At 48.9% G+C, this 16,754-nt stretch overlaps 3 protein-coding genes and 2 non-coding genes across 6 annotated transcripts in view; all 5 read right to left on the reverse strand.

Annotated features, from left to right (window-relative positions):
- Window positions 1-6,662, reverse strand: part of mansc1 (MANSC domain containing 1) — a 7,775-nt gene extending 1,113 nt beyond the window's left edge. The window contains exons 1-5 of the mRNA XM_008293780.1: window positions 6,577-6,662; window positions 4,843-4,922; window positions 3,649-3,975; window positions 1,264-1,404; window positions 38-150 (exon numbers count right to left, since the gene is read on the reverse strand). Of these exons, the coding sequence (XP_008292002.1) occupies window positions 38-150; window positions 1,264-1,404; window positions 3,649-3,901 (507 nt within the window). The 5' untranslated portion in view covers window positions 3,902-3,975; window positions 4,843-4,922; window positions 6,577-6,662. The remainder of the gene's footprint in view (window positions 1-37; window positions 151-1,263; window positions 1,405-3,648; window positions 3,976-4,842; window positions 4,923-6,576) is intronic.
- Window positions 6,663-8,617: 1,955 nt separating this feature from the next.
- c4h11orf98 (chromosome 4 C11orf98 homolog) lies at window positions 8,618-10,586 on the reverse strand. Its single transcript, XM_008293770.1, has 4 exons — window positions 10,501-10,586; window positions 9,769-9,893; window positions 9,591-9,688; window positions 8,618-9,034 (listed from the first exon to the last, which is right to left on the reverse strand). Exons 1-4 carry the CDS (start codon window positions 10,537-10,539, stop codon window positions 8,922-8,924), a joined length of 375 nt encoding a protein of 124 aa, XP_008291992.1. The 5' UTR covers window positions 10,540-10,586; the 3' UTR covers window positions 8,618-8,921.
- Window positions 10,587-11,445: 859 nt separating this feature from the next.
- The window catches only part of pthlha (parathyroid hormone-like hormone a), a 13,225-nt gene continuing 7,916 nt past the window's right edge, over window positions 11,446-16,754 (reverse strand). The window contains exons 1-4 of one of the 2 annotated variants that reach the window (XM_008293772.1): window positions 16,267-16,456; window positions 16,077-16,181; window positions 12,309-12,839; window positions 11,446-12,082 (exon numbers count right to left, since the gene is read on the reverse strand). In XM_008293772.1, coding sequence (XP_008291994.1) covers window positions 12,332-12,839; window positions 16,077-16,177 — 609 coding nt within the window. In that variant the 5' untranslated portion in view covers window positions 16,178-16,181; window positions 16,267-16,456 and the 3' untranslated portion in view covers window positions 11,446-12,082; window positions 12,309-12,331. Of the gene's footprint in view, window positions 12,083-12,308; window positions 12,840-16,076; window positions 16,182-16,266; window positions 16,457-16,754 lie in introns of those variants that run through there. The other variant, XM_008293773.1, reaches the window with a different exon arrangement.
- Window positions 13,660-13,732, reverse strand: trnat-ugu (transfer RNA threonine (anticodon UGU)). Its single transcript has one exon. It is a non-coding gene; the product is annotated as a tRNA-Thr (tRNA).
- On the reverse strand, window positions 14,191-14,263 carry trnat-ugu (transfer RNA threonine (anticodon UGU)). Its single transcript has one exon. It is a non-coding gene; the product is annotated as a tRNA-Thr (tRNA).

Raw genomic sequence — 16,754 nt, forward strand, 5'->3', positions numbered from 1 at the left:
GTGTGGTGGTTGTAGTTGGTGTTGTTGTAGATCGTGCTGTTGTCGGTGTTGTTGGTGCTGGCGTGGTGGTGGTTGAACTGGAGGTTGAACTGGTTGAACTGGAGGTGGCTGTGGTGGTGGCAGCTCTCACAATGGTTGGATGATTTAAACCTGCAGGAAGAAACAACATGAGATGACGGAGGCGCTGCGTCCAGCAGGGGGCAGCAGAATGCAGCTAGCACATTAGCACACAGCTACGTCCATCAGACGGATCCGACTTGTTTCCAAACAGAAGAACCACTGAACTGGTCAGAACGTTCTCTGCAGACTGTCAGTTTGTTTTCTGGGATTTGACAGCGGCCATTTTTAAAAACCTCCGACTGCAAACACAGTTTCTTTGTTTTGTTTTTTAAAAGATATCCGTCGTGTATATGTGAGATGGTGAGAAGCACATGTCAACCTTCAAATGTCCTCGTTTTGTTTTGCTGAAAATGACGCCATAGAAGCCCTGTGATAGACTGGTTACCTGTCCAGGTGAACCTGCCTTCACCCTGAGTCAGCTGGGATAGGCTCCGCCCCCCCACCACCCTAGTGAGGGTGAAGGTGTAGAGATGACGGATGGACGGTGCCATAAAACCGGTGCTGGTGTTTGATAAGATTGGACGGGCTGTTCTAGTCCACATCACACCAGACGTCTTATCAGCAGCTCTCTGGCTCCAGCATCATAAAGACAAGCTACGAGATAAAGGTTCTGGTGGGACGGACCTCGTCACTGGACTTTCTCCACAACACCGAGGTTCTGTCCGGCTCGGACTCTGAGTTTTTCACTCGTATTTTGTGACTTGATTTAATTTTTTCTTGTTTCGTTAAGTTTAGGCACTAAAGTGATAAAAACAGAGACTGGACTGGACTGGACTGGACCGGACCGGACCGGACCGGACTAGACCGGACCGGACTGGACTGAACCGGACCGGACCGGACCAGACCGGACTGGACTAGATGAACCTTCACAGGACTTCAGACTCAGAAAACGAAGAAACCTTCAGGTTCCTTAGACGGTTCCTGGAGTTGAGTCCCTGGAGAACAACGTATTGGTAGAACCTCAGACCACAGCAGCGTGTGTTATAACTGTAACGTGGTTTTGCTCAGACAGATTCTCTGCAGTGACATGAGGCGGCAACAGAAACGTCAGCTGGACTGAAACCATCGACGTGAGAACTCAAGTCATTACCCTCTAAAGTCAAGGATGTGATGTGAAGTGGAGCTAGACACTGAGTGCGGTACCTTTGTAGATGTCGTAGGTGTTGATGCCGTCCAGGGCTTTGGTCAGCGGACAGTCCTGGTCCGTCTGGCAGTGGAACAGGAAGCAGTTGTCGTCGCCGCCGTGCTTGTTGCCGTTGAACACGGCCATGTTGCATTTGGCCCCTTCACAAACACAGAGGACAGATTTAGGATCCAAGTTCTGATCCTGAGTTAAGCTGAACCTTTTATCCACTAAGAGAGCGTAAACTACTGTCGGACGTTGGGGACAGATTCACTGTAACGTACGAACATAAAGCAGGCCGGGTTCTGAATGCTGCAGCCAGAGTTCTGACAGGAACCAATAAAAGAGATCATATTTCTCCAGTATTAGCTTCTCTCCATTGGCTTCCTGTAAAATCAAGGATCCAATTTAAAATCCTGCTTCTAACATATAAAAGTCTTAATGATCAGGCTCCATCGTATCTCAAAGACCTGATTGTTCCATATTATCCTAGCAGAGCCCTTCGCTCTCAGACTGCAGGTCTACTGGTGGTTCCCAGAGTTTCTAGAAGCAGAATGGGAGGCAGAGCCTTCAGCTATCAGCTCCTGTCTGATGGAATCAGCTCCCAGTTTGGGTTCTGGAGGCGGACACCCTCTCTACCTTTAAGATCAGGTTAAAAACGTTCCTGTTTGATAAAGCTCATAGTTAGAGCTGCTGGGAGTCATCTGAGCTGTCCCTTAGTGATGCTGCTATAGGTCTAGACTGCTGGGGGATTCCCATGATGCACTGGGCTTCTCTCCTCTCCTCTTTATATATATGTGTATGTATATGTTTCTATAGTTGCCTATCACCATTACATATGACTAACTCTGTGACTCCCCCCGAGGTTCTCCTGCGCCTGCTCTCTCTGTGGATGTCTCTGGATCTGGAGCTCCTGAACTACAGCCGCTGGCCTCACCTTCTGCATCCTGCTGCCCCACCATGATGCCTCCTGTTACAAAAGGACAATCACTTCTAATAACTTGTTTAACTGTAAACTAAATGTTATAATTCATCCTACATCCACCCAACCGGTGGAGGCAGATGGCCGTCCCTCCCTGAGCCTGGTTCTGTTGGAGGTTTTTTTCCCCTGTGGGGGTTTTCGGTTCCGTCCCACCAGCAGACTGCTGAAGCTTATAGAGAATCCAGATGTTTGGATTGTTGGGTGTTTCTCTTTCTGTCTTTGTGAAGCGCTATGAGATGACTTGTTGTTGTAAATATGCGCTATACAAATAAAACTGGATTGAATCGGTCCGATCGGTGCTGTTTGCTGCTTCGTGGGCAAAAAGCACAAATGTAAAGAAACAACATATGAATATAAACATGATTGAGAAAACCTCCTGAAGCGCCTCACGGGGAGCTGTGACGTCACTACGATACACAGACTAGAACCAAAAGACCAGAACCACGGGTCCACATGTCAGCGACATCACGTCATGCGTTGCACATGCACCAGCATGTTCTGCAGGTTGACTCCGGTTTGGAGTTCTGAGTGTTTATTTGAGGTGAACTCAGAACCGTCCAGAACATTTAAAGCTAGCAAGGCGCTAACGCTAACCAGGCTGGAAGTGGTTCCAGTGGTTTGTATTAATGTGATACACGTTCTGATACAAGGAACAGGAGCAACAACGTGTAGTTTAAAAGGGAAGCACGTGGAGTTCTGGTCAACGTACGGGGCGCTCCACAGGATCCGTTATTTACCGGCTAAAGCAGTAAAGATGTGAAACTACGACAGCCTGCTGAGACACACACAGCTCGCTACAGGACCAGAACACTCCAGACGCTGCAGTCAAAGCTCGACCAGATCCAACGGGTTTGACCCGTTTTATAAACCGCCAGCTGATCCACTGCAACAACGAATAAACTGATTTAATGTGGACGGTGACGATACGTGAAATCAGCAGGTCCTCTGGACGAGTCCACAGCTGAGCTGAGGCAGGTTCTGGATCTGAAAGCTCAGCGCTGGTCTAATTTTACTCTGAACACAGTTCTGTTTTTAAACCCGTGTTCTGGGAGATGAAGGCAGGTTCTAAGCAAAGCTCAGATCAGACGGAAGCAGACAGACACCTTTGTAAAGCCGCCGTCTGGATTCTCAGCGTGAAGCTCCTCAGACTGAACTCTGAGACGTTCATCACTGTGAGGACACGACGGGACAGAAGACCAGCTGCTGGGTCACGTTCTGTCCTGTAAACTGGAGCGGTTTGGTTCTGCCTGGTTCCTCCTGTAGAGGTCTGCTCCACGGGCTGCTTCCTCACCCCACTGCTACAACAATGAAACTGCTCCCAGTGCTCCCAGTGCCCCCAGTGTGCCTAGTGCCCCTAGTGCCCCAGTGTGCCCAGTGCCCCAGTGCCCCAGTGCCCCCAGTGCTCCCAGTGCTCCCTCCTCACCTGGTTTGACCTCCTCGGAGCAGCAGGCGAGGACACAGTCCCTCTCGGACCGAACCACGCGGGCGTCCATGGCGGCGGAGGCTCTGTTCAGCGCCATGCGGACGTTGACGATGGCGTTCTGGTGCTGTCTGGAGAAGCACGTCTCCGGTTCCACCGCCGACACAGGCTGTGACATCATCACCACCAGCGCGGCGGCGCTGGAAATGAGCAGCCGGAGCATCGGCGAAGATCGACGGGAGGCCGGCGGCGTCATGGCTGCAGAGGAGCGACTCGGATCAGAAACACTTCAGAGTCCAGAGATGGAGAGCAAAGATCCACACAAACGTTCTGCAGAGAGAAGCAGGAGTTTAGGATCCCACCATCACTGGACCGGGTCTCCACCAGCCTCCCCTGGTGTGGTACTACGTCCCCGACCTGCTAAAGAAGCGCTAAGATCATGAATCAGACAGAAACATCTTCCTACAGCTGGTGAGCAGAGAAGTCTGGAGACGTGGAGATGGTTCAGCATCTGCAGGACGAGGAGACCACATGAGCTCAGAGAGACAGAAAGGACAGACGAGACAAAGAGTCCACAGGGACCAGAACCAGCACAGACAAGACATTAAGGATCTGTACAGTTCTGTAACATGAGCAATCAGTGAATGTTCGGGTCTGCATGGTTCTGAGTCCTGCTGACAGAACACATCTCTGAGTTCTCGTCCTTCTAGCTGCTGATTCACTGGTTTGCTGTTTTCTCTTCATTTAGTTGAAACCTTCTTCTCTGACTCATCATCTGCTCCATGTTTGAATGTGTTCTATTTAAGAGCTGCTGTTTGGACCTCAATGTTTGAGATCAGCTTTAAACTCTGAACAGAGGAACGTCAGCCGTGAGGATTGTTTTCAGGACAGCCTTCCGGTTCAGACGTTGCTGTCGGAGCCTTCAAACCGTCCCAGAGTCCCAGATCTGTCTCCGCCGACAACAATAGACCACAAAGACGGCCAAATTAGAAAGAGAGAAAAATAGAGAGCTATAAATGGAAGCAGCTCGTGGAGGAGGCCACGGAGGAGCTTCCATTTATAGACTCCTGAACCTGAACCAGGTCATCAGCTCCACACGAACCGAACCCAAGAATCCTCAGAGCGACAGTGAGCTGCTAGTAAAGCTACGCAGATGTTGGATCTGTGGATGAAGGTGAAGCACGGAGCAGAACTCACCGGGCTGAACAGGTGAACCGTCCTCCATCAGAATCTGCAGCTCTTTGGGTCCAACAGTCCGCAGTCTGGACTTTAGCCTCCTGTTGGACAGAACAGCGTCACTGCATCTAATCTGCTTTACAGCGCCGCTATCTGGGCCGCTATCAGCCGTGAGTCACCTGGAGCGGCCCAGCCCACCTGGTGACCCACAAACACCTGGACTGAGCCCCGACCGCACCGAGCCGCCCTGACAGGAACCCAGAAACACTGCAATGCTGAAAACATCTTTATTTTCAGGGAGAACCTGCTGCTTAGAACGTCTCTACACAGATTCATGTTGTCTCTATGAGCGGCGCTGGTTCTGGTTCTACCATCAAACTATGAACTCGGTGTAGTTTAAGGTCTCAGCCGGCTGACGGAGGAAACACAGTCCAACGTGAGTGGTTCAGGACCAGAACCGATGAAACCAGGAGGCTGAACACGAGACTCACGAGTCAGCAGCATGAGAACAGGCAGCAGCCACCTGCCTCAGGTGTGTCGTCTCTATCACTGCTGCTTGTCTGTTCATACTGATATGATATATTATAAATACTGATATTCTTTATCCTGCACATGGCCGCGTGCTGACTGGAGCATTTCATTGCACAGTTCTTATGCTGCACACAGACAATAAACATCTATTATTAACTGTATAATTATTATTAACTAATTATTATTAACTGACTAATTATTATTAACTGTCACTAATTATTATTAACTGACTAATTACTATTAACTGTCACTAATTACTATCATTAGCTGACTGAGCAGAACTTTCTTTGTGCTAAAAAAACAGAGAAAAACCATCAAAACATAAAGAAGATGAGTTTTAAAGGTCAGATTAAATAAATGTATAAGTACAGAACATTACTAGCTTGCTAAAGCTAACAGCTAAGCTAGTTGTTAGCTTGTTAGCCGCTTGGAGCTAATCAGAACCTGAAACACCTGAAACCCGCCTGAACACAGAAAACAGGGATTATTGACCCTTTAGTAGTTTTTATTGTATAAATAATGAATTTTGTGCTTTTTAATGTTCCAGCAAACTGACGGAGGTGAAAGAAAAAAAACAAGAAAAAGATTCGATGAAGAACTTTGTGTTGATCAGAGTTTAAACTAAAGGGACTAAAAACAGAACCAAACATTCAGACATGAACTCACATACACACATTAAAGTCTTAAAACATCAATAAATATATATTTTAAGACTTTTATGTTTCACATTTAGCCTTTAACAGTCGGCAGACTGACGAGCAGCGAAAGAACCGACTTGAAGAACTTTGTTCTGATCTGAAGGAATAAAACGAAAGAAGAACCAGAACCAGGAGGTCAAAATAAAGGAACTGATCTGTAGAATTCCGATTTACTTTGATTCAGACCAGAACATTATCAGAACATCGGTGAACATCACTGCTGCAGTGACGCTAAGCTAGCTAGCTAGCGTTAGCCTGTTAGCCTGTTAGCTCCGGATGCTAATCACAGGTTGAGCGGTTTCGGGCTGAACGGGCGCGAGACTGAAGGCCGGAAACCACCGAACCGACTCGAACCTGTCGGAGGTCCGGTAACCGGAGCCGAAGCTCTGGTACCGACCAGCGTCCCGGTGGGTCCGTGCACCTGCCCGGGGCACACCGGCTCCACCGGGATGCTTCTACCGGAGCCCCGCCGGGACACAAAGCGGCGCGGTGCTGGACGGGAGTCCGGCTTTTGTTTCGGTTCTACCTGTTCGGTCACCGGGACTCGGATTAGCTCGGCGACGCCTCCATCGCGCCTCGGCGGCGGTGAGTCGGTGAGTGATGGAGGCTCCGGCGGCTGCGGTTCATCCAAACGGTCCGGTCCCAGCGAGGAGCTGCAGCCTCCCGGAGGACGGGACGGAACCGGCGGGCTCACAAAACGGCGCTTCCCGGTTTAACGGCGGAAAAATCAGCGGCTCCGCTTCATCCTCAGACCCGCGGATCCGTGGAGTCCCGGCGGCGGCTGGAAGCCTGCGAGCCGCTGCGCTGCTGCTGGTGTCCGGGGGAGCTGCAGCGGAGGGCGGCTGCTGCAGATCTGCCGCTGCGCTCCGGAGTCTGACCCATTTTAGTCTTTGTCCTCTGGAGGGGGAGGAGAGGAGCCGAGCCGAGCCGAGCCGGGCCGGACCGGTCCGCTCAGACCCGCAGTGGAGCTCCGGAAAGCCGCAGACTGAATAACAGCAGAAAACAGAAGGCTGACGGTCCTGATCAATAATCAGCTGATCATCGATACATCTGCTGCCGGCTTCAGCGTCTCATCAACACCCGGTCACAGATCGATACGTATCGATCCCATCAGAGTGTGGAGGACAAAGAAAGCCTGAAGCCCAGTGAACAGGACGGATGTGGACCAGAGTGGAAGAAATAAAAACACGATTTAAAGTGAATGAAATCTGAATGTATGAAAACCAGAGAAGGAACATGTGAGATGATCCATGAAGCCCAGAGACCCGGAGAGCACCGAGCAGTGCTCAGGACCCGAACTAGAGCCACGAAACCACAACATCACCATCACCATCATCACAACAACAACAACAACAACAACAACAACAACAACAACAATAATAATAACAATAATAATAATAATAATGATAATGAGGTGACTGATCTGAGTCTGGTTCTGGTAGAAGCTGAACTCTGGTAGGAACCAGAACCTTCTGACAGTGATATGTGACCTATGAACACTTTGATCAGAACTACACACACTGACCTTCTCACATTAAATCCTGATCACATGGACTGTAATCAGTCTCATTAACAGCAGCTTAACGAGGTCGTCTTTGACCACCTCGTTAACGTCCCTGCTGTCTGACATGTTCCTGTGTTCTAGCTGAAGCCCGTCCGTTCAGCGTTGGTTCTGACTGCTGGTTTCTGAACACGTATGTTCCTCTGAGACTGAACTGAAAGCTTGTGGGGTAACGGATTATGTTAACTCAGTAGGTGGTTGGAGGTCTGATGAACAGAGTGAGCTGGTTCTGGATCAGTGGACCTAGTGACTATTCTGGTGGCTTTTTTTCTGAAGAACGACTGAAGTTATTGTCTGGTGTGTGTCCGTCACCTCAACCCAACATGTGGCAGAACCACGGACCAGTGGCGACTGATCCAGTTTGACTTGATAAAGAACTGAGATCAACATGTTTTTAAATGAACAGAACCTTTATGCTTCTTCCAACTTGGTTTTCCTTCTATCACACCAGGAAACGTGATTTCAGTCACTGTTCATCATGTTTCACGTCAGCGTCCCAAATATCACTTTGTTCTCATAGATGTAATGTGAGCTTCTCAGCATCAGACCAGCTCTCCTCCACAGCACAACTATCAGTCAACTAAATAGTTTAACAAACTGGAAGCTTCACATTTATCATTAATATACTAAATAAATGATGAAGGTCCCAAAACCGAACCCTGAGGAACATTTAGCATCGATTCAGAGATGGACTACACCTCCCACAGCGACGGTCAGGACGGCGTTTAAATCATCAGGACACAGCTGACTGAGTTTAAATTCAGATTTCTGTCTTCATTCAGACAAACTGCTGAACCACCGTCACATTTTTAATTTACCTTCAGATCAAACCTGAGTTCATCTGTCTCCCTGGTTTCAGGAACATGCGCCACCTGCTGGTTCAGGAGGTTAAGACGTCCTTTAGTTACCATCAGATGAAGAAAACGAGTCGGACTCACTGTTCAGAACCTCGTGCTGCTGAAATTCACTGAATCGGACCAAAACCAAGATCATCAGAAACTTCAACCACGTTCATAAAATACAGGGAATTTAATTCAACATTAAACTTCTTAAAGACATAAAAACTGGTCGAGCAGCTGAAGCCAAGCAGCTTCCTTCACACCAGGACACAGACAGAAGCTGGAACCAGAAGAGTTCAGATCAGAACACTGATTTATATGTTTGAATCGTTCAGAACTTTCCAGACGTTCTGGCTACAGACGGTCCTCCACATCTCCTCGTGTCCCTCAGACGTCAGGTCGTCCTCCAGACTCCGACCAGCAGCGTCCTGGTCGTCCGTTAGAGTCTCAGCTGAGAAGCAAACGGCCTCGTCACTCAGCGTCGGCCATCTCCACGTCCTCCTGACCGCCGCTCGCCTTCTTCTTCTTCTTCTTCTTGGTCGGAGCCGACGGCGTTTCCTGCTTCTTCTGTGCTGCTGCTTCCACTTCAGAGAAAGAGGACAGAAGACGAGAACATTTCAGCGTCTCGGAGACGAAGGAACTGAACAGTAAACGACAGAAGTTCTTAACTTCTCTGAACAACTTTAGACTTCAGAGTTTCCTCAGAGAGCCTCAGAAGAACAGAGGAGCCTGGTGCTGGAGATACATTCAGCATGATGGAACATCTTTCTACTGATGGTGGAACATCTTTCTACTGATGGTGGAACATCTTTCTTCATCTGATGGTGGAACATCTTTCTACAGCTGATGGTTGAACATCTTTCTACATCTGATGGTGGAACATCTTTCTACATGATGGTGGAACATCTTTCTACTGATGGTGGAACATCTTTCTACAGCTGATGGTGGAACATCTTTCTACAGCTGATGGTGGAACATCTTTCTACTGATGGTGGAACATCTTTCTACAGCTGATGGTGGAACATCTTTCTACAGCTGATGGTGGAACATCTTTCTAGATGGTGGAACATCTTTCTACGGCTGATGAGCAGAGCACAGAGGAGAAGTCTGGAACATGGAGGCAGTTGAGTCGTCTCTGACCTTCCATACCGGCCTTCTCCTGCTGCAGGTGCTGCAGCTGCTTCAGCAGTTTGCGTTTCTTCTTCCCGGACAGCGTGATGTTCGCTCTGGGACTCGACCTGACGACAGAAACCACAAACAGACGGAGTGAAGATGCTGAAGTGAAGCTGAAGCGATGCGGAGGACGAAGGTGACTCACGTCCTCTTCTTCAGGTGGTGGCTCGTGATCAGGCCCTGGTCCACCACCGCTCCAACGATCTGATGCCTCTTCCTCTTCTCTCGGCTCAGAACTCGCCGCCGCTTGAAAAGCTTCTTCCCCAACTCCTGAAAAACACAAAGACATGTCGAGGTTTTCCTCTGAACGGACGGAGTCACAGATTCACAGAAACATTTGGAAACGTTTCTGAGTTTTCGGCTGGATTCAGCTGAACGACATGAAGCTGGTCTGTGACGATAAATTCAGTATTTTTCAGTTTTACACAAACTGAGCGACTCGTTTTCTGGTTGACTGGTCAGAAGGAACCATCAGTGACCTGGTTCTGCTGATCTCAGGTGACCTGATGGAGGAACTTTGACAGGAAATGAAAGATCTGACTGCTGCAGTTTTCTCACATTAAAGCAGCTTCAATACGAATTTAAAAGCACCGACCTCAGACCTGCCGGAAGGAAAACGGTTTCATTTCACAGTAAAAACATTAAATTAATCACATCGGAGCTTCTTCATCTAGACCAAATCAAGTCATGAAAACTTCCCAGATCGGATTTAATCTTGAACTGATTTAAACTAACCGAACCGAACTTCTGTCCGGTTTTCTGGACCGTTTAGCCGCGTTAGCCGTCGATGCTAACTGTTAGCGTCGTGTCCGTTAAAACCACAGAAACGTTTCAGCGACTGTATTTTAGGCTAAAGTGAAGTTAAACGGCTTCTTACGGTCTTCGGTCGGTTGATCTTCCCTCCTGGAGGCGACATGCTGCCGCGGACTCACGTGGAAACGGCTTCTTCTTCTGTGCTTTAAATCCGGCAGACTGCAGGACTTCCGGTTCGTCAGCGCCGCCTTCCGGTCAGAAAGCGGCAGCTCGTTTTATTTTTATACCAGAAAAATAACTAAATATGGACGAATAACTGCAATAAAACTGGACTTTATGGCTCATTGGTGCGTTTATATTTTATTATAACAGAAAATTTTAACAATAAATAACATCAAAGCTGCGTGACGTCACATCCTGTTTTATCATTTAAACAAACAAGAAAAAGCTTTTATCACTTATTTAACATGATCTTAATCTGAAAAAGATGCAGGCGACAAAACACCACCTGAGACATGTTGATCTATAGTATTCACGATTAATTTACTTATTTGGTGCTATTTTATTTTGAAATGAGGTCCTCAGACAGAACTGATTTCATCCATGAAGGTTTCTAGTCTGTGTTTCAAACGGTCTCTGTTGTCTTTGTGTGGATTTAGTCCAGATATAAGAGGAGGTTTCATGGTTTTTAATTTAAATCAGCACTAATGTTGGTCGCTGAGTGTTTAGTGACGCCTGCAGCTCTTCTATATGAATCATCTTTTATTTTATTCATCCTATATGTGCTCATACTGTGTTGTTATGTGATCTTATATCATCTTATATGACGCTTCCGTCTGCTCTGTGCACATTTGTATTTGTTGGAGTATGTATTTATAATTAGAGAGAAAAACTGTTTTGTAAAACAAATATTAACCAACATTAATACTCCAGCTGCTGTGAACAATGACCCGCTTGTAGCTTGAAGCTCTTTGCAGCCTCCACCTCAAGCTTCTGCCCCGAAGTCCTTTGGTGACCCCAGAGCAACATCTTCATCAGCCTGAATGAAACACAGACGGCAGCAGCAGCAAACTGTCAAATGTTTAATCCATCAGTACAGACTTTATCTCAGTGCAAGTGCCAAAAACAACAATATCGAGCCGTGATTGGTTTATGTACAGATGTGAACGCTGGCGTTGGGAAGCAGGCGGTTGGTGGAGGAGGAAACAGGAACCAGGAGGTGGAGGACAACAGACGGCTTCAGTCGGAGAAACAGCAGCGAGAAACCAAACAGTGGACGTCTGAGCAGAGCGAAGTGAAGGACGACCGTCGTTTTTCTTCATTTCAATCAACCACAAAAACAATGAACAAAACTAATGGTATATATATTTATATTTATATATCTAAAGTGCATTATGGTACAAAAATATAGAAGGTCAGCAGCACCTCGATACATTTACAAAATAAATACACCATTCAGACAAAATAAATTACCGCAAAAAATCTGACATAATTGGAATTAAAAAAAGGAAAAAGCAAGGATTCACAAAGATTAAAATCTGTTGCTCCGCAGAGCATCAATAAGTTGTTTTTTTTATCATATTCTGCTTCTATTCTGCTATATTTAGAATATTTACAGACAATAAATATTTTCCAATTTCTTTCCAAATGATCACCACACGTCTGTAACGTGAGCATTTAGGAGTCAGTCCGAGAGTCGAAGGGTTCTGCAACACAGAGACAAAGCAAAAGGTCAGCTTGTTCACAACAGGTTCAAACATCACAGCAGGAAACGCTGCAGGACTCCAACGTTCCTGAACCTTCAGGAGCTTCTGGAGGGTTCTAACCTTTCAACTGTTTGGACCGTCTGGTGGAAACACTAGTAGCTCAACGTCTAAACGTTTGATCTAAGAGCTTGGTATGGACCCTGTGGCTGACCAGGTGTGGACTCACCTTCGTCAGAGTCTGACGGCGTTTCACTGTGGCGCCCTCTGCAGGCCGAGCAGCGACCTCCACTCCAGGTGGATTCCGCTGCCAGCTTCGTCCTCCGGCCTCCAGGGCAGCGACCGCGCCCTCCTCTTCCTCTTCTCGCCCTCGCGCCTCTTGCCGGACCGGCCTTTCTTCTTCTTCTTGCCGGGCGCCTTCAGGACGCCGTCTTTGTACGTCTGCTTGTTGGTCTCCTGCGGCAGGTTGGTTCCCTCCTCCTCCTCCAGCCGGAAGCTGATGGGCAGGTTCTTGGTTCCTCCGGGCGGTTTGGAGTGCAGGGTGCTGCCGGTGGTGCTCAGGTGGATGCCCAGACCGACGCCGGCGCCGCTGCTGCCGCCGCTGACCGCTGCTCCTCCAGCAGTGGTTCTGACCGGAAGGTCTCGGATCTCGGCCGTGTGGACTTCGTCTAACAGCTCCTGCAGCCACATGCGACGCTTCAGGTCCTGCAGCGTCCGGCCTTTGTCATGCATCAGCTGAGCGTGAGTCACTGAGCGCTTTCTGCAAAACACGAGAGTCCACAGTCAGACGTCTGCTCGCTGCACCGACCCGAAAATACCAGAACAGGTTCTAATGAAGCTGAGTGAAGGCTGCTGGACACCAAACTTCATTAAAGCTTCTGCCACATGTTGGTCTGTGTTGGCAGAAAGAAAATAAAACTAAGAAGCACAAGAAATGAAAACGTTCTGCATCTGAACACTTTAAAGGTGTTGATGAAAGATTCTGTTAAATATTTAACTTGTGTTGAGACACAGAACAAAGTGTGACGGTGAAGTTAGAGGCTGAAGCTCCAGGACGGGACCATGAGAGAGCTGCCTGTTGAGAAGGTTCATCAAAACGTTTTTAACCTGGTGGACACCAATTGAATGCATTTTCTCAAACAGCAGCTGAACTTGTGGTGGGTGATGCAACGCTGCCGGACCAGCAGGGGGCAGCACAGTCTGCACAATCACTGCAGCTGCTTCAACATGTTTGTCTCCTGCACTGACAGCTTCTGGTTTGTTCTCCTCGGCTTTTAAGGCCACTTTTATTCTGTTATTATTTGGACGGTGGCACAAAGCTTCAGTAGAAAGCAGCAGATAAAGAGCTGCAGACAGAAACAACAGCAGCTGATTCACTTTGGTCTGAGAGACGGACGCCGTTCAGACCTGAACGTTCTCATCTGCAGACTGTTAATCATTAGATTGCTGATGTTAATCAGTGCTGACAGCAGAACATCAAGAAAACCTTCAGTGAGGTTTAGATGGTGTCAGATTGCTGCAGCGCCACCTGCAGCCCTCAGGTCATGTTCAGTCTAATCTCAGGTCTAAAAGTCAGAGTCAGGCCCCAGCGAGATTTGAACTCGCGACCCCTGGTTTACAAGACCAGTGCTCTAACCCCTGAGCTATGGAGCCTGGAGCCCCTGCTGGCTCCGCCCACTAAAGACAGGACAGCTCCAGGTGGCAGGACGCTGGCTCTGAGTCCACGTGGGACAAATCTGACTCTGATTTCTGAAGTAAAGTTCTGGAACAAAGCATCCTGTTGACGTTTAGAGAAACCACCAGAGCTGAGTCAGCAGTCAGGAAACCGCTGAAGTGTTCTGAAACATCAATAATATTAATAAGAATAATAACAGTAACACTGATAGTGAGAGATCTGTTCATCACACTCCCACATGGTGGCGCTGTCTGCACAGAAACTGGACTCAGTGCTTGTTCCTCAGCCAGAACTCATGAAAGCCTTTATGGTTCATTTCCAGTCTCGTTGTATCGACTGCTTCATCTGAGAGCATGGCCGCCAGCAGGTGGCGCTGTGCTGTGAGCTTCACAGTTATGACGTGAGAGGTTCACTTCTCAGGCTGAAAAGTAACTGCAGGCCCCAGCGAGATTTGAACTCGCGACCCCTGGTTTACAAGACCAGTGCTCTAACCCCTGAGCTATGGAGCCTGGAGCAGCACTTGGCTCCGCCCAGTGATCACCTGAGCTCAGGTGGAGCCACAGGACACCAGGAAGCCTGCTGCCAGACAGGTCACACTCTGACCACAAACTCAGTGAGCAGATGAAGGTGTCACCATCAGGAGCTGTGTCTGTGAGCGGCCACCGGGCGGCGCCGTCTGCTCACTCACCTACAGCTGAGCCGGTTGATGGAGAAGCTGCAGAGCAACAGACTGGAGCTGCTGTGGTTCTGTTTAGTTGTGGGCTCTGCTCCGGGCTCCGGTTACTCAGAGTCCTAAGTCCTGGACAAACAGGAGGCGGCGGCCCGAGGCCTGGGAACCGGCGCTGCCAAACACTGGAGGTGTCTGAGCACACAAACACTCAGCTTCCCAAGATGCCCTGCTGGACCCGCTCAGCCTGGACACTCAGCACAGGCCCGGTTCTGCTGCTCGTCTGTTTTTCTGCTGAGGAACAATAATATCCTGAACCGGACCAGCACCCCAGAGAGCAGCGGCTGTTTATCTGCATACAGATATTTCCTGGACTCTCAGGAAGAGCGGCCGCTTTGAAAGACGATCTGCTGCTGTTCTACCGTAGAGCGGCTCCGGGCCGGAACCAGGAGCGCCGCGCTGCAGGACGGCGACCCACCGACTCAACTACACCAACCAAACCAACTAAAGTTAAACCAGTCACCCTGCAGCCTGGAAGGCCTCCACTCTGCAGGACAACAGCATAAATAAACCAAACCAGCTAACCCGGTTGTCTCCCAGAACCAGAACCTTCAGCTCTCAGAGTTCTCGGAGCCTTTTGAAGCAGATTTCCCAGACCTACATTTAGACTTCAGAGCTCAGATTAAAACTCTGGTGACTTTAACTGTAAAGCTTCTGGAAGCTTCGGGTTTGGACCTGTGAGGCTCCAGAACCGGGCTCAGCTTTAGATCAGCAGCCCGAAGCTGAGCGTTTGTCTGAGAAGCGTCAGATTTCAGCTCAGATGAGTCACAGCTTTAATGTTCAGTTCTTGTTCATAATGTGAACCAGAGCAGCTCCAGGTTCTGGGCCCGGACGGTTCTGGTTCTGGCTCTTTATTAATCATATGGAGGTTCAGCACATGAAGACGAACTGGACCTGAAATCACTGAACATTTGTCTAATTGTCATTTTTTCTAAGTAAAAACTGAAAAGTTTCACCTTCTGATTCTTCAAAAACCCAAAAAGCCCAGAACCCTGATGTCCAGAACCTCTGATCATCTGAGACTGAACAAACAACAACTATCCTGATCCATCAGAACCTTCATCAATAACAGAAGCGGGTTTCAGGAGGCTGGAAACAATAAATCAGCACATGTTGCTGCTTCAGGCGACTCGCTGCAATAATGAGAAGCAGCTTTGTTCAGACGGAGCGGGTCGGAGGTCGCCAGCTTTCATCACCTTCCTGTTTTCTTTTCCACTCAGGTGGCTTCAGCCTCCGAAGTCCCGTTAAGAGCAGATCACACAGTGTTTCCTGAACCAGGCAGAGCAGCAGAACCTCTGAAACCGACCCGCCAAACGCCGTTCAGGAGCTCCGGCTCAGAGCAGATCTTCTGAAGCCTGATCAACACATTTTATCTTTCCAAAGTGGAAAAAGCTCCGCAGCAGTCCACCCTTCTGCTCTAACAGCGTTAACAACATTTCCTCTGCTGCCATCAGACCATCAGCAGCAGGTCTGGTTCGGTTCTGAGCCCAGCAGCACCACATGACTGGGTCTGAGGAGCCTCCAGGTGAAGGCTCAGGTGAGCTGGACAGGAGGAAGGTCTCTGAGACAACAAGAGTAAAAGCAGATCTACTTACATCCTGCTGCTGAGGGCGTCGATGGGCCGACCGCTGGCCGGAGAGCAGAGCAGGAAGACGGCCAGACACCAGTGCTGCAGGACTCGGCTGGAGAACAACATGTTTCTGCAAAGAAACACACAACAGGAGCTGAAAACCATCCTGCTCAGGTCCGGCCGCCTCCACAGACAGCACACAGACAGACACTCACTTTCCCTCGGCAGTCTGTCCACAGCTGATAACAAACAGTCCTGCTCAAAGTTTCCACTAACTCTCAGCAGAAAGTCCAGCAGAAGGTCCTTCAGAGGAGCAAAAGCAAAAGCAGGTCCAGCATCAGTAGTTCCTCGTTAGAATCCAGCTGCAGGCGTCCTGGATCCAGCTGCTGCTGCTGCTGCTGCTGCTGCTGCAGGTCGCTCTGATGATCTGCTGCATGCTGCTGAGAGCTGCAGGTCAGAGGGAGGAAGGGGAGGACCTCCAGCACCACGCCTCTGGAGCCGCCGGCCAGCAGGTGGCGCTCCAGCACAGCAGCCGTACGGAGGGCTGCTGCTGCCAAACGTACTGTACAAGAGTTTAACCCTGGAAACGCCGAGCAGCTGCCGCGGGCTGAAGTTTCAAATGTCTGAGGATCGTTTTAACTCTGAGGCTCGTTTTAACTCTGAAGATCGTTTTAACTCTGTGAGGATCGTTTTAACTCTGAGG

This window comes from Stegastes partitus, unplaced genomic scaffold (assembly GCF_000690725.1).
Source record: "Stegastes partitus isolate 25-593 unplaced genomic scaffold, Stegastes_partitus-1.0.2 Scaffold911, whole genome shotgun sequence".
NCBI classification, from domain to species: Eukaryota; Metazoa; Chordata; class Actinopteri; family Pomacentridae; genus Stegastes; species Stegastes partitus.